This window comes from Anolis carolinensis, chromosome 1 (genome assembly GCF_035594765.1).
Source record: "Anolis carolinensis isolate JA03-04 chromosome 1, rAnoCar3.1.pri, whole genome shotgun sequence".
NCBI lineage: Eukaryota > Metazoa > Chordata > Lepidosauria > Squamata > Dactyloidae > Anolis > Anolis carolinensis.
The window spans coordinates 209,033,334-209,049,981 of NC_085841.1; the positions used below are offsets into that span (position 1 = coordinate 209,033,334).

The 16,648-nt window shown below is 44.8% G+C and overlaps 1 protein-coding gene across 1 annotated transcript; it reads left to right on the forward strand.

The window, feature by feature from the left end:
• Window positions 1–11,754: 11,754 nt before the first annotated feature.
• LOC134293632 (zinc finger protein 79-like) lies at window positions 11,755–16,066 on the forward strand. The gene is made up of 4 exons (XM_062961801.1): window positions 11,755–13,572; window positions 13,927–14,157; window positions 14,583–14,893; window positions 15,926–16,066. Exons 1-4 carry the CDS (start codon window positions 11,799–11,801, stop codon window positions 16,064–16,066), a joined length of 2,457 nt encoding a protein of 818 aa, XP_062817871.1. The 5' UTR covers window positions 11,755–11,798.
• Window positions 16,067–16,648: the final 582 nt, after the last annotated feature.

Genomic DNA, 16,648 nt, shown 5'->3' on the forward strand with positions numbered 1-16,648 from the left:
GAGCAAAGGAAAAGGTAAGAAAAAATATAATGGAACCCTATCCAAGGCTTTTAGAAATCTAAAAGAAGAATATAACCTACAAGATGTCTGGAGACTATTACACCAAGATTATATTTCTTGGCTAGACATAATAGCTGATCGAGGATAGATATTATTAGGAATATATTCATAACCTGTTACGATTATGATACCAACATGGTTAGATATTGGTACAGAGTAGCCTCCGGTGGCTCAGTGTGTTAAAGCACTGAGCTGCTGAACTTGCAGACTGAAAGGTCCCAGGTTCAAATCTGGGGAGTGGAGTGAGCGCCCGCTGTTAGCTCCAACTTCTGCCAACCTAGCAGTTCAAAAACATGCAAATGTGAGTAGATCAATAGGTACCCCTCCGGCGGGAAGGTAATGGCGTTCCATGCAGTCATGCCGGCCACATGACCTTGGAGGTGTCTATGGACAACGGTGACTCTTCGGCTTAGAAATGGAGATGAGCACCAACCCCCAGAGTCGGACAAGACTGGACTTAACGTCAGGGGAAACCTTTACCTTTACCTTACTAGCAAAAAACATAGAAGACTTGGGGTTTATGTGAGCAGAGGTGAGAAAAAGCAAAATAGCCAGCCTCCCTTTCCCTTTAAAGAGTCATGTGCATAAAATAAGCATCAGAGACATCAAAAGTAAAATAGTAAAAATATGTTTACTCACAATCTTGTATGATGATGGTCATACAGGTAAAAAAATCTTAGTTCCAAAAGAATACAGTTCAGGATACTACATATCTCTTAACAAAGTGATAATCAGCATGGCATAGCTGGATCAAGAAAACAGGAAAAGCAGAGAGAGAGCAGGAAGAGAGTCTCCCTTTTTTATGCCACAAATTCTAAAGGTGTTCATCACTTCCTGTGTGTCCCCAGAAAGGATACTCCCCTTTTTCACTTCACATGCGCAACCCTTAAAATGGTGTCATCAACTTTGGAATGCAGCTTGGCTCAGGTTACTAAGCAACAAACAAAATTAACTACATAAACCATCCCACATTGAAAATGCATGCATGATTGCTAGATAATCCAACAGATATGTTCTGGGTGTCAAAATCGTTGGTTCCAAAAGTTAAGAAAGTCAAGATCTTACCAAGATCTGCTTATTGCTTACGGTGGCGCAGCGGGTTAAACTGCTGAGCTGCTGAATTTGCTGACCAAAAGGTCAGCAGTTCGAATCTGTGGAGCGGGGTGAACTCCCGCTGTTAGCCCCAACTTCTGCCAATCTACCAGTTAGAAAACATGCAAATGTAAGTAGACCAATAGATACTGTTCCACTGGGAAGGCAATCGCGCTCCATATAGTCATATTGGCCACATGACCTAGAAGGCATCTATGGACAATGTCAGCTCTTTGTCTTAGAAATGGAAATGAGCAACAACCCCCAGAGTTGGACCCGACTAGACTTAATGTCAGGGGAAAAACTTTACTTTACCCTATGGGGAGTCCAGCTAATCTGCAGACTGTGACTAGCTAATCTGCTTACTGAATTATAAATTAGCACACTCCCCTGTGTAATATAACTTCTTTGTTCTAGAAGTGTCTGGATTATGAAGAAAATTATTGTAATCATAGGCGAGCTGTTTGGTTGGCCATTTGAAATGAGGGAAGGTTGACCTACTTCAGGAGCTACTTATTCATGCTATGACAATTGGGAAATTGGCACAGTGATTGGGTTTGGAAGCTCCTGAGAATGGTCAGGAAGAAAGAATATCTCCATTGTTGCTACCTAACATAAAATAAAATGTAGAGGTCATATGAAACCCAGGGAAAGCAATAGAATAAAAAGGTTCTTTTGTTAGGGCCATACCATCATCTTATACCTTCAAGTCTTGGGCCAATATGCTGTTCAACATAAGAATCGGCATGGAGCCCAATAGACAGAAGTTAAAAAAAATATGTTTGAAAGGCTTGCCCTGTTAAGGGACTTCAAAAGGTACCACATTGAGATCCCAATAACCTGTATGCTTAAGCATATATTAGGTGTGAACTAAATCACAGGTAGAAAATGGAATATAATTTATACTCAGTAGAACTTGGTAACAATCTTTCACATCTTAACATCTACCAAATATGTTCAATTAAAACCAATAGCCTGATTACCAAGGAAGATAGGAGTTTGGGTTTGATATGAATAGTGGGCTGGAAAAGACTGGCCAATATTTAAACAATTGCAAATATTTATATACTGATTATATCGTAATATTTCAAAGTGGTGTACATCAATAAAATGTAGTCAAGCTAGAAATACAGCCTTCTTTCACATCTGTGGCTACAGTACTAGCTCACAGTTCACAACCACGCCATCTGCCCTATGCACATCATAGTTTAGGTCAAATCCCAGCTTCCTCATAAACCTCATGTGGTCACCTTGAGCAAATCATAGCATCTTATCCGTAACCTACTTCATATGGTTGTTGTTAGAATAAAAGTAGGTGATGGTGGAGGGAAATAATGTACAATATTCTTAGTTCTAGGAGATACATGGAATGAAATTTGTTAAGAACAATATTGTTGGGACAAATTGATGCCATAAAAACCCATGTGTTAATGGCCTTTTAAAATGTCTCAATCAAGCTACAGTCCTCTACACAATTTCCACTGGGTCTGACTTTTGAGTACATATGTGCATTGCTAATGGGAACAGAACTTTGCTCTGCAGAATATGCTCTCCAAGTAAGTAGCCAGTAAATCTCTCCCAGCACTGGCCCTCCACTGGTTATAGTTCTGTGCCTATGTGCTCCTGGCCCGTGTGCACACACAGATATATACACTGGACAAGCAGATCCAAAAGAAGATATGAAACTAAAAATAACCCTTAAATATAAGGTTTATGCATATCTCAGACACAGAGCAAATAAGCGTGTGCAAACTATTGCAGTCAGATTATTAACTACGGCTGGCTACAGGGAGTACACACCTCTTTAGTTACAACAGTTCAATTGGCTACCTGCTCATTTTTGGGCAGACTTCAAAGCGCTGATGATGAGCTATAAAGCCATGTATGGTCCAGGCCCAGCTTGTTGGAAGGATTGTATTATTTTATACGAAGCTACCCATGTTTTCAGGTCTTCTGGGGAGACCGTACTTTTGGTCCCATCTTCTTCACAGGTGCATTTGGTGTAAACATGGGAGAGTGGCTACTCCCAGGCTCTGGAACTTCCTTCCAAGAATGGCTAAAGTGACATACCCTTACTATCTTTCAGCAAGCTGGAAGCATCTTTAATTCTTTAGGGGAAGTAGACTCTGTATACTTAGATTTTTATTCATGGTTGTTTTAATTCATCTTGGCTGCTTTTACTTTTATAATGATTTAATAGCTTTTTAACTTTTATTCGCTGTTAATTTTTAACCATTTGTTTTAATAGTTTTAAACCACCTTGAGTCCCAAACTAGAAAATGGCAGGTTATACATGCATATTGTCAGGATTTGGCAGGTGTAGTGTAACGGCATATCCAGGTGCATAATTGTTAGGTCAGAATGACAATGCAAGTTTGAGTGTCTGATGAAACCATGAGCTAATGCCAAAGCACAGGGATGATGCAATACAATATTTAATTGGTTGGGTCTTGTATAAAAGTAGAACAGCCAATATGTTAGTTGGTTGATTGGTTGGTGTTGTTGGTTCCATTGCTGATCATTGATGCTGACTGGAGTGAGAGATTTACATTGGAAAATTTGCTGAGAGTAAGAGAAGGAGAGAACGTGATTTTGTACAAAGTTGTTCATGTTTTATGCTACTGAACTGAAAGATAAAAGCCTTCCTGATTTGCAACGAAAGCTCTGCTGTTTGCTTGTGTGCTTTGTTCACTCAGGTACCTCCAGGCTATTTAAAGATTCAGAGCTAGCTTTCCTTGCTCATAGAATGAGCACAATATCTTAACACGTATGTACATATACGCATGCATGTGGGAAGAGAAAATTTATTTTCAAATCGGAAATGCTTCCCTGCTACATTGATTCTATATTAGGGAAATTAGAGGAATCTAAAATCCATGAAAGGGGGTTTATGAGGAAGACTGATAGAGAGAACCTGCTGCTCAGTTCTGGGTGAATTGTAATTCAAAATATGTTGGCAGGGATTTTTACTTCCCTGTGTATATATTTCATGAGGGGTTTTTTTGCATCATAGGACTTAACCATCACATGGAGGTGGAAACTGGAGCAGAAGCAGGATCTACAATGCGGTACTCATTGCCAGTTTGCCACCTCCCTGCAATGAATTCTGTCAATATTCTCTAACTGCACCATGATGCCAGAACTTACTTGGTGTGATAAGGTGTGATAAGGTCTCGGTGCTTCTGTGGCAGCATGCTGTCCTCTCCACCCATGGATACATTTTCTTTTAAAATTTGTTTTAACCCAACTTTTAAAATACGTATTTTAAAAAAGCAGGGGAAAGTGACACAACAGGAGGCAGAGTTTTTTTGTGTGTGTCTGGATTATATGGCAGTGTAGACTCATACAATCCATTTCAAAGCCAATATTGTGGATTATCTACCTTGATATTCTGGGTTATACGGCTGGGTGGAAGGGCCCTAATATCTGGTCATAACCTGAAATGCTTTTATTACACCACTGGCAGGCAGATGTGAACAACAATGATTATGGAATCCTAATTCACAAACTATTAAAATGTTCTGGAAGAGCTGCTGTGCCATTATAATAATAGTCTGGCTGCCATATTTCACAATATTTTCCATCACCGGTGCTTAGGCATGCTCTTCCTACCATGATTACTACCATGCTGCATACTTTTCAAACAAGCCCAGATTTATGGAACTACTTTTCCTCCCACAGATACTAAATACACTTTACAACAACCTGACAGAGTAGGCAAGGATTAAAATCAACGCATTGCAGCCAAGGCTAGCAGAGCATGGGTCACTTAAAACCAACAGACAGGTTTGTAGCAAGACTTATCATTAAACATACATGATCATTAAACAGCATGACTTCTCTCTTTGTACAGAGACACACAGCATCTGCAAAAACCGGTTTATCCATCCCTTTGACATAGAGCTCTGCCTCTTCTTTCTTTCTCTCTCTCTTTGGGGATATCTACACTGTAGGATTAATGCAGTTTGACCCCATTTTAACCACCGTGGCTCAATGCCATGGAATCAAAGGAGCTGTGGTTTGATGAGATCCCAGCAGTCTTTGGCAGAAAATAATAATAATAATAATAATACTCCCCCGCAGGTGCCACCTTGACATGGTGGTGGTGGTGGTGGGGGGCTTAACCATTCCATGATGACTGAGAGCTGTGCTGGCGGTAGTGTAACTACTGGCAGGTCCAACCAAGCCAGAGAGGCCTCAGCTGAGGAGTGGAACCAAGTGCACCTAACCCATTAGTATTATGAAGAATCAAACCAAAACGAAGTCTATACTGGCTCGGTCGTCGCCCAGGATAAAAAGGACCGCGGTGGATGCTGCTGTTTCTGGACATCCATCGACAAGTGAGCTATGGAATCAAAATACAAATGAACAGTCACAGAAGCGGCAAAAATATACAATGCCAGAAAACTGCACAATTATGAAATGCTACTACAAATCTGAACCTCAAAGGCGTGGCTACCAAAAAAGGATGCATCAGGTGTGGAAACAAGAGTACCCTGACTCACAGATAACAGAACCCCGACTGGCTGACCAATGAAGATTCATAATCAGAAACAAAGTGTTCAGTGAAGTTAAACTCGAAGAAATCCAGAAAATTTGCAAAGTAAATTACCATCAGACCACAGCACAGACAGCAGCAGAGACTCCAGCAACACTTGGAATTGTGGAACAGATTGAACCAGAAGAAAGTGTGGAGTTTTTGCAAGAATTTGAAGAACCAGCACTTGAAACACCTGTTGAACCACCAGGAACCTTGACAGCAAGACAACAAGAGCTCAAGGATACATGGCTCATGCTGCAGCAAATGCAATAAGAAAGAGGCTCCCAACTCTAAAAACAGTGCCCAAGAGACACCTCGCGCCTCTCATGAAAGATGTGAATACAGTACTCTCCACTGTCCAAATAACATCAATTGAACAAACAAACCAGTATGCCTACAGTGCAGCAGTGATAGTAACAGAAGAGCTTGGGCTCCTACAACCAAGGCAGCCCCAAAGAAAATCAACTGGAAAACCAAAGTGGAAGGTCAGGCTAGAGTTGAAAATCAAAAAGCTTAGATCTGATGCAAGTAACCTGAAAAATATGAAAGAGAAGAAACTGAAGAATGACAAAATCAAGCAATACCTGATCCGAAAGTACTGGCTGAACACCAGAAAAATTGAAGCTTTGGAAATCGTGAAAGAACAAATTACAGCAACAGCCAGAAAAATCAAAAGATATGAAGCCAGAATCATGCAATACAGACAAAATCAACTGTTTCAATCAGACCAAAGACGGCTTTACCAGAGTCTGAACCAAACAACAGACACAGTAACCATAAAGCCAGAGAAAACTGCAACAACAAAGTTCTGGAAAGAACTTGGGAAAATAATAAGAACTACAACAAAAACGCTGGGTGGATAAAGGAGTTTGAAGGAAAATTCTCACAAAACAAAATGGAACAGATGGAAATAACAACTGAAATGATCAGCAAACAAGTGCAAAAAGTAAAGAACTGGACATCACCTGGTAGTGATCAACTTCATGGATTTTGGCTCAAACATCTGATTAGTTTACATGGAAAAATGGCCCAACAATTCAATGAGATGCTGCAGAATGGAAGTATCAGTGAATGGCTAACAACTGGAAGAACATACCTGATACAAAAGGATCCAGCAAAAGGAGCAGCACCAGGAAACTACAGGCCAATAACGTGTCTGCCCACTATGTTTAAACTACTGACTGGCATCATAGCTGACAAAGTTCAAGATTATCTTGAAGAAAAAAACATCTTGCCAGATGAACAGAAAGGCAACAAATGGAAAAGCAGGGGCACAAAAGACCAGTTATTGATTGACAACATGATTCTGGAGAACTGTAAGAGCCAAAAAGCTAATCTTCACATGACGTGGATTGACTACAAAAAGGCCTTTGACTCACTCCCACACAGCTGGATCATCAAGTGCCTGGACGCCATCGGGATTTGTAAAAACGTTGGCACCTTCATTGAAAACATGATGGAGCACTGGAAAACTGAAATGTTTGTTGAAAATGAAAGTTATGGACTTGTCAACATCAGAAGAGGAATTTTCCAGGGAGATTCATTGTCCCCCTTTGCTTTTCATTATTGCCATGATCCCTCTGTCAACAATCTTACAAAAAACAAATCTCGGTTATCAAACATCTAAGAAATCTCACAAAATTTCACATCTGATGTACATGGATGACCTGAAGCTGTATGGGAAAATGGAAACTGAAATCCAGTCTCTGACCAACACTGTCCGAATATTTAGCACTGATATCAGCATGGAGTTTGGTTTGGACAAATGTTCGACAGTGGCATTGAAGAAAGGAAAAATCATTGAAAGTGAGGGCATAAATATGCCTAATGACCAAACAATAAAGTGTCACCAACCAGAGGCCTATAAATATCTGAGCATACTACAGCTGGACAACATCAAGCATGAACATGTGAAAACTGTAGTCAGTAAAGAATACACACAAAGGGTCAGAAAAATTCTCAAAAGCAAGCTCAATGGAGGCAACACCATCAAGGCCATAAACACCTGGGCCATACCTGTCATAAGATATACTGCTGGCATCATAAATTGGACACAGGTGGAACTGGACAATTTGGACAGAAAAACAAGAAAACTCATGACCATTCATCATTCACTGCACTCCCGTAGTGATGTTGACCGGCTATATCTGCCTAGAAGATCAGGGGGCAGAGGACTCTTACAAGTAAAACAAGCAGTCAAAGAAGAAAAACATGCCCTGGCAGAATATGTAAAGCAAAGTGAAGAACCTGGTTTGATTGAAGTCAAAAATCAGAAACTCCTCAAAGCACAGCAGACAAAAAATCAGTACAAGAAAACTGCACTACAAACTAGAGCTGACAGCTGGCACAACAAAACATTGCATGGAAAGTTCCTTGACAAAATTGAAGGAAAAGCTGATAAGGAGAAGACCTGGCTCTGGCTCACAAATGGGACCCTGAAGAAGGAGACAGAAGGCCTGATCCTTGCAGCCAGGAGCAAGCCATCAGAACAAATGCAATTAAGGCAAAGATCGAAAAATCAGCTGATGACCCGAAATGCAGACTGTGCAAGGAAGCTGATGAAACCATTGAACATATCCTCAGCTGCTGTAAGAAAATTGCACAGACAGACTACAAACAGAGGCACAACCATGTGGCCCAAATGATCCATTGGAACTTATGCCTCAAGTACCACCTCCCAGCAGTAAAGAACTGGTGGAATCACAAACCTGCAAAAGTATTGGAAAATGAGCACACAAAGATACTGTGGGAACTCCGAATCCAGACTGACAAAGTTCTGGAACACAACAGACCAGACATCACAGTTGTGGAAAAGAAAAAGGTTTGGATCATTGATGTCGCCATCCCAGGTGACAGTCGCATTGACAAAAAACAACAGGAAAAACTCAGCCGCTATCAGGACCTCAAGATTGAACTTCAAAGACTCTGGCAGAAACCAGTGCAGGTGGTCCCAGTGGTGATCGGCACACTGGGTGCCATCCCAAAAGATCTCAGCTGGCATATGGAAACAATAGACATGGACAAAATCATGATCTGCCAACTGCAAAAGGCCACCCTGCTGGGATCTTCACACATCATCCGAAAATACATCACAAAGTCCTAGACACTTGGGAAGTGTTCGACTTGTGATTTTGTGAAATGAAATCCAGCATATCTATCTTGTTTGCTGTGTCATACAATAAAATAATAATAATAATAATAATAATAATAATAATAATAATAATAATAATAATAATAATAATAATGTGTTTTCAGTGGCTTTCATGTCCAGAATCATTGGGCTTCTGTGAGTTTTCCGAGCTGTATGGCCATGTTTCAGAAGCAGCATTCTCTCCTGACGTTTCACCCACATCTATGGCAGGCATCCTTAGAGGTTGAGGTCTGTTGGAAACGAGGCAAGTGGGGTTTATATATCTGTGGGAGGTCCAGGGTGGGAGAAGGAACTCTTGTCTGTTTGATGCAAATGTTTAATGCTGCTATTGCAAAACCTTGCACCTTCAAGCCCTGGCTGCTTGCTGCCTGGGAAATCCTTTGTTGGGAGGTGTTACCTGGCTCTGAATGATTTATGTCTAGAATTCCCCTTTTTTCTGAGTGTTACTCATTATTTACTGTCCTGATTTTTAGAGATTTTTAATACTGGGAGCCAGATTTTGTTCATTTTCATTGTTTCCTCCTTTCTGTTGAAATTGTCCACATGCTTGTGGATTTCAGTGCCTTCTCTGTGACACGAATCAAGGCACATGAAAGACAGTGCAGCCTAACTCCACCAGACAAGTCAGCCATAGCAGGGCATTTGATGAACCAACCTGTATACAGCATATTATTTGATAAAACAGAAATGCTGGACCACTCTAGCAACCACCATGTCAGACTACACAAAGAAGCCATTGAAATCCACAAGCATGTGGACAATTTCAACAGAAAGGAGGAAACAATGAGAATGAACAAAATCTGGCTACCAGTATGTAAAAACTCTAGAATCAGGACAGGAAATAAAGAACAACACTAAAAAGGGGGAATTCCAGACAGGAAACAATCAGGGCCAGTTAACACCTCCCAACAAAGGATTCCCCCAGGCAGGAAGCAGCCAGACTTTGAAGGTACAAGGCCATTCAATGCTAGTCAAGCTGACCAATGGCACTTGCCCAGTTTCCAACAGACCTCACAACCTCTGAGGATGCCTGCCATAGATGTGGGTGAAATGTCAGAAGAGAATGCTTCTGGAACATGGCTTACAGTCCGGAAAACTCACAGCAACCCAGAGCCTGGAGATCTTCCTGCAAAGATCCCCACCCAGAGTCTCTGCACCCTCCAAACCTTTTCCTTGTCTTTCTGTTTCTTCTTCGTGTAGTCTGTGAAATACACACAAATGGGTTATCTTCTGCATCTGCGCAGCCGTTCGGAACCTTCTAGCATTTTAAAATGGAAACATTTTGACGGAGGCCCTGCCCCCTCTTCCCTTGTACTATAAATCCCCGAGGATGGGCCTTTGCCTCAGTTCCTTTTTTCCGCCGCAATCGGCAGCCGCTAGGAACCTCTGTAGTGTTTTTTGTCAGCGATTTTTTCTAGTTGCCTATCGGTTTTTTGACTTGGACTTCTCCCTGACTATGGCGATATTCTCCTCTCTCTCACTCGGACTCCCTGATGATTCTTTGGATCACCCTAAGGCCAGTTTTCTCCAATATGAGTTTTTTTTCGTGTCAGGAGCAACCGGAGTTGCTTCTGGAGTGAGAGAATTGGCCGTCTGCAAGGACGTTGCCCAGGGGACGCCCGGATGTTTTGATGTTTTTACCATCCTTGTGGGAGGCTTCTTTCATGTCCCCGCATGGAGCTGGAGCTGATAGAGGGAGCTCATCCACACTCTCCCCAAGGGGGAATTCGAACCTGGCAGCTTTCAGGTCAGCAACCCAACCTTCAAGTCACTTAGTCCACTACGCCATCTGGGGGCTCCTCCAATATGAGTAACACCTCCTTTTTCAAAAAGTGTGGAGTGTGCAGGGCAAGCTCCCCGATTCGGATGGACACTCTAAGTGTCTCTTATGCCTGGGGAGAGTCATGTTCCCCAGTCGTGCCAAATTTGCCTGGCGTTTACTCCTCAGGCGCAGCGGAATAGGGAGTCCCGCCTGAAAGCCCTCCTGTATGAAGTGTTGGCACCTGAGGGAACCCATGCCTTAAAGCGTTCGGCCACTCAGCTGCTTGCAACGGCCAATGAGGGGGACTGTGAGCCTGTTGATTCCTCCCCAGCCTCTCCCTCCCCTGCCCAGGAGAAGGGGCATGAGAATGGTGCCAAGCTGCCTGCACTGGCACCCAAGAAAGCCAAGCTGTCTAAGGAGCCACAATCCTCTACCAAAGCAAAAGAGGTGCTCAAGAAACATAAGAAAGGGAGGCAACTTGATGGCAATAAGCCCCCAAGTCCCCCATGCCTGGATGTGGCCGCAGCCCAGCAGGGCTTGGCTCAAAACCTTTCAAAACGGAGTGCACAGGAGCCGTTGGCGCTAACCCCAGTCAATGATTCCTTGGCCAAGCTGCGGGGCTGGCTTGAGCGCAGGAGTGCAACTCTTTCTCCCCCAGTGGGAAACTCACCGGTTCAAAAGGAGCGCACGAGAGACCTCCCACTGGCCTCAGGCCTGCGCCGGCTGTCCACTTCTCCCCCAGAGCCTGTTGTGGAGGCTGGGACAAGAGTGTGGGGAGCGCCACCCCCACCATGTGCCTCGGCACCGATGCCACTCTCCCTCTATCACTTTGTGGAGTTCCTGGTCCCAAAGCCCCTCCAGAGCTTCTTATTACCGGGCTTCTTCTCGTTTACCAGATCGTCAGCTCCCTTATTATTTTTATGATTTTGGCCACTACAAGTACACCCTGCCTCCTCCAGAATATGGCTGCTGCCGCCATTTTGGTTGTGTGCCTCATGCAACCTCCAGAGTCCTCCAGAGAGAAGGAGCCCACCCTCTTCCTCCTCCTCCTCCTCCTCCTCCTCCTCCTCCTCCTCCTCCTCCTCCTCCTCCTCTGGAGCCTGGCCTGCTTTCCCCTCCTCCAGGCCCAGAATTTTGAAGTACAGAAGAGGACGGACAAGTACTGTGCACCCCTTTGGCTGTTTCATTGAAAGATGGACACCCCTGACTCAGCCAGATGTGACGCAGGAGGAGGCCCCAATGCCATGACTATTGAGGGCAGTGGGAAATTCTGGGAAAGACCCATGCAGACATTCCTAAGTGTGGCTAGCTCAGACATACAGCATCAGCAATTCAGGCAATTCCTGTATCAAGTGGGCAAAGGCCCTCAAGAGATCTGTGGGTGCCTCCATGCTCTGTGCCAACAGTGGCTGAAGCCAAAAGAATGGAGCAAACAACAAATGCTGGACCTGGTGATCCTGGAGCAGTTCCTAAGCATCCTTCCCCCAGATATGGCAACCTGGATCAGGGAATGTGGGGCTGAGACCTGTTCCCAGGCGGTGGCCTTGGCGGAAGGATTCCTCCTGAGTCAGGCAGAGGACAAGAAGCCAGAAGGACAGGCCAAAAATCTGTATGTGGAAGTTCAGTTGGATCTCCCTGCCTCAGAGGAGTCTCCATCAGAGACAACCTGTAGCCCTCAATGGAAGGAACTTGAGCAGGAGAGAGACACGGCTGCGGCCTTGCAGGGGGCTGGAACAATGCCATTAAGCCCTCAGTCGCTTCTTTCCATTTGCAATGGAGTGGAACCAATTGAGGGGCCTGTGAGCTTTGAGGATGTGGCCATCCATTTCTCCCCTGAGGAATGGGCTTTTCTGGATGCTGATCAGAGAGCCCTGCAAGCGCAGATCATGGAAGAGACCTGTGGAATAGTAGCCTCACTTGCAGATAACTGGAGTGAGAGCTTTGTCTGCACCAAATGTGGGAAGTGCTTTTGGCACAAATGGGAGCTGACCAGACACCAGCAAGCCCACCTGGAAGAGGAAAATCCTACCAGCGAGAAAGCCTTCCAGTGCAATGCCTGTGGGAAAGATTTTGCCCAAAATATGGCACTTGTGCTTCACAAGAAACTTTGTGCTGGAAAAAATGGAGGAGCCTTTGATTTTGATTTCAAATTGACCCATTTAAGATGTCAAACAGACTACAAAGGAAAGAAAACACACAAATGCCAGGAGTGTGGGAAATCCTTTGCTGGCAGAACAATATTACTGGTTCACCAGAGAGTCCACACAGGAGAGAAACCGTTCAAATGCCCAGAGTGTGGGAAATGTTTTTCAGCAAGTTCCAACTTTGTTACTCACCAGAGGCTCCACACAGGAGAGAAACCATACAGATGCCAGGAGTGCGGGAAATGCTGCACCCGGAAGTCAGAGCTCGTCATCCATGAAAGGGTCCACATAGGAGAGAAACCCTTTAAGTGCCAGGAGTGTGGGAAATGCTTCTCTCAAAACTCAACTCTTGCCACACACTGGAGGGTCCACACAGAAGAAAAACCATACAAGTGCCAGGAATGTGGAAAATGGTTTGCTCACAAATCATCGCTTCTGGTCCACCAAAGAATACATACAGGAGAGAAACCATACAAATGCCAGGAATGTGGGAAAAGCTTTGTCCACAGTTCACATCTTGTGACCTACCAGACACTCCACACAGGTGAGAAACCCTACAAATGCCAAGAGTGTGGGAAATGCTTTGCTCACACGTCACACCTTGTGACCCACCAGACCCTCCACACCAGAGAAAAACCATATGAATGCCTGGAATGTGGAAAATGTTTTGCTACAAATTCAAGCCTTGGTAGCCACATTAGAGTCCACACAGGAGAGAAACCATACAAATGCCAGGAGTATGGGAAAACCTTTGCGTACAGTTCACACCTTATGCCTCACCAGATACTCCACACAGGAGAGAAACCATACAAATGTCTGGAGTGTGGGAAAAGCTTTTCTACAAACTCAGAGCCAAAGAGAGAGCCAAGAGAGCCAAAGAAGACCTTAAGATCATGGGGGGGGGGGGGAGTGTACCTAGATACTGTATTTATATTTTTATGTTTTAATATCTTAATGTTAATGGTTTTAAATTGTATTTATATGTTGATTGGTTCTATTGATTTTTTGTGATGTTTTATTTGCTTTGTATAATGTGGCATTGAATTTTTGCCTAAATGTATGTTATATGCCGCTCTGAGTCCTCTGCGGGGTGAGAAGAGCGGGATAGAAATGAAGTAAATAATAATAAATAATAATAATACTACGCCCCCTGCTGTGCCCTCCCATTCCTTCCAAGGGGCACAGGCGGGGAATGGCCTCTCGGAAGCGAGGAGCAGCGTCTCAGTACTGAGGCCTCCACCTCCTGCCAACAGCAGTGTCTCGGTACCAAAGGCCATCCCATCTGCAGCTCCCACGGCTGCCTTGGGGGCTGAAATCCACCCGACTCCGAATGGGGATGGCGATAATGCCTCAGTGGTCTTGGACCTGGAGGATTCCCTCCCAATGGCCGGTGAAGCCCAGGCAGACAGTGAGTTTTCTGTCCCAGAGGACATTAGAGGCTTCTCGGCCCTTATAATTAGGCTTGCTTGTACTTTACAGCTGACTATTCCTCAGCCAGCAAAAGTGGTTGAAGACCCCATGTTTCCTTCTTCACAGCAGCATTACCCTCCTGGAATGATTTTGTCCTCCCTACCCTTTTTACTTCAGCTTAGTAAAGCTGAGGGCATGGCCCCTGCTTCGGCACTGGCTATGCCTAAAAGAGCATAAAACATGTATAAAGTCGATCTATCCTCTGCTCTTGGCTGGCGAAACAGGCAAAACCAAATTCCATTTTTGTTGATGTGAGCCAACCCAAGCCATCACAAAGATCCCAGTCAACCCCTTCAGATAAAGAGGGGAAAAATTAGAGGCCATGGGGAAAAAAGTGTATGTCTCAGCTTGTCTCTCCTCAAGGATGGCACATTAGGGGGCTTACAAGCCAGGCTATCAGAGCTACCAAGATTGCCCCTTATCTGGACCTTCTCCCGGCTAATGATCAGACCCTGGCAAGGGCCTTTCATCAAAAGGCCTCTCTGTTGGCCACTTTTCAGAAGGAGCTGGCTAAGCACACGGCCGATGCTTCCAGAAAATTGCTTGCAACTACAGTGTCCCTGAGACGCCACACGCGGCTGAGGGCCTCAAGGCTTTCTCAGTCGGCACGAGCCATCATAGAAGATCTACCCATCAATGAGTCTGACCTCTTTAATCCAGAGACCGACACACAGGTGGAACACACAGAAAATGCACCAGACAGCGCATAAATATGGTTTCTTTCCGTATCTCTCCCAGCACCACAGACCTTATTGGCCAGCCCGGTACCAGTTTCATCGCAGGAGATTTAGTCCTCCACTGTTCAAGGGGCGCCAATGACCTCAAGCAGAAAACCCTCCCTGCCCTTCAAGGGTCAGCAGCATGGGGGAAGTAAACAGGGAGACCGTCAAAAGGGCCGCTTCTAGCCTGCAGGGCCCTTCACTGGGCCCCTCACCATTGTTACTTCATTGTTACACTGTTGACTCTGCTGAGTCTAGTTCTTGGTTGGATGCAGTTCTTACCTGCAATGTGTTTGCATCCCCCTCATCCCACGGAGTTTTTCGGGACCGTCTTGCCCCCTTTTTACACATGTGGAGAAGGATCACCATGAACTCTTGGGTCTTAAGTATTGTCAAAAATAGCTATTTCATTGAGTTTTAGTCCTATCCTCCTGTGGGTGAGTTGAAGGTAACAGTCCCTTCCCAGCAACTATGCAAGGAAATAACTACCCTACTTGACAAGGGAGCCATCCCCAAACAAGGGAGCCATCCCCAGACATTGTTTCTTTTTGAGATACTTTCTTGTTGACAAGCGTGATGGCGGTCTCTGTCCAATCTTGGACAAAAGGGGCGTGAACCATTTCATAAGACCATGCAAATTTTGTATGGTCACTCTCTCTGCTATTCTTCCCCTGTTGTGGCCAGGGGCGTGGTTTGCGACAATTGACCTACAGGACACCTACTTCCATATTTCTATCAGGAAAGACCATCGCAGATTTTTATCAGGAAAGGCCATTGCAGATTTGCCCTTGGCAGTGCCTTATTTTCATTCAATGTCCTCCCATTTGGCCTTGCTACGGCACTTCGTGTCTTCTTATGGCGGTGGTAGTCACATACCTCCGCCTTAAGGGAATTACCATTTATCTCTACATTGATGATTGGCTTTTGTCCTCATGGTCAAGGACCCGCCTGCAAGGTGACATCTCCTTTAAATTATCCCTCTTGCAGGCCTTGGGTCTCATGATCAACTTTGAGAAGTCCAAACTGGTCCCAACCCTGTGTATCAATTTCATCGGTGCCATCATCGATTCGACTGAAAAAAAGCTTTTCTCCCGGAGGGCCGTTCCCGTGTCATCAGATCCATCATAAACATTGTGTGCGCCAAAGGACACATCTCGGCACTAGCCTTTCAGTCTCTTCTGGGCCATATGGCCTCCGCCACTGCTGTCACGCCATTCGCAAGACTCAGAATGCGCCCTCTTCAGTGCTGGTTCCTTCGGACATTTGACCCCTTCACCTCTGACCAGGCAACAATACTCTACCCCCCCCCCCCCAGGGTTCTGCAGTCCTTGCACTGGTGGATGGTGAGGAAGCACACCCAGTCGAGTATGCCATTCAGACAACCACGACCCACTCAGTGGCTAATGACAGACGCCTCCCAACAGGGTTGGGATGCCCATCTTCAAGATTTGACAGTCCACAGGAAGTGGAATCAGGACCAGAGAACCTGGCACATCAATTACCTCGAGTTACTGGCCGTGGAGAAGGCCCTTCGGGCTTTCATAGAATCATAGAATCATAGAATAGTAGAGTTGGAAGAGACCACATGGGCCATCCAGTCCAACCCCCTGCTAAGAAGCAGGAAATCGCATTCAAAGCACCCCCAACAGATGGCCATCCAGCCTCTGCTTAAAAGCCTCCAAAGAAGGAGCCTCCACCACGGCCCCGGGG

Coding starts and splice junctions, on each gene's coding strand:
- LOC134293632 (XM_062961801.1), top strand. CDS start 11,799: ATGGACACCCCTGACTCAGCCAGATGTGACGCAGGAGGAGGCCCCAAT. Junction 13,573..13,926: donor ACCATACAAATGTCTGGAGT/GTGGGAAAAGCT, acceptor ATTCCTTCCAAG/GGGCACAGGCGGGGAATGGC. Junction 14,158..14,582: donor CGGTGAAGCCCAGGCAGACA/GTGAGTTTTCTG, acceptor TCTCTCCTCAAG/GATGGCACATTAGGGGGCTT.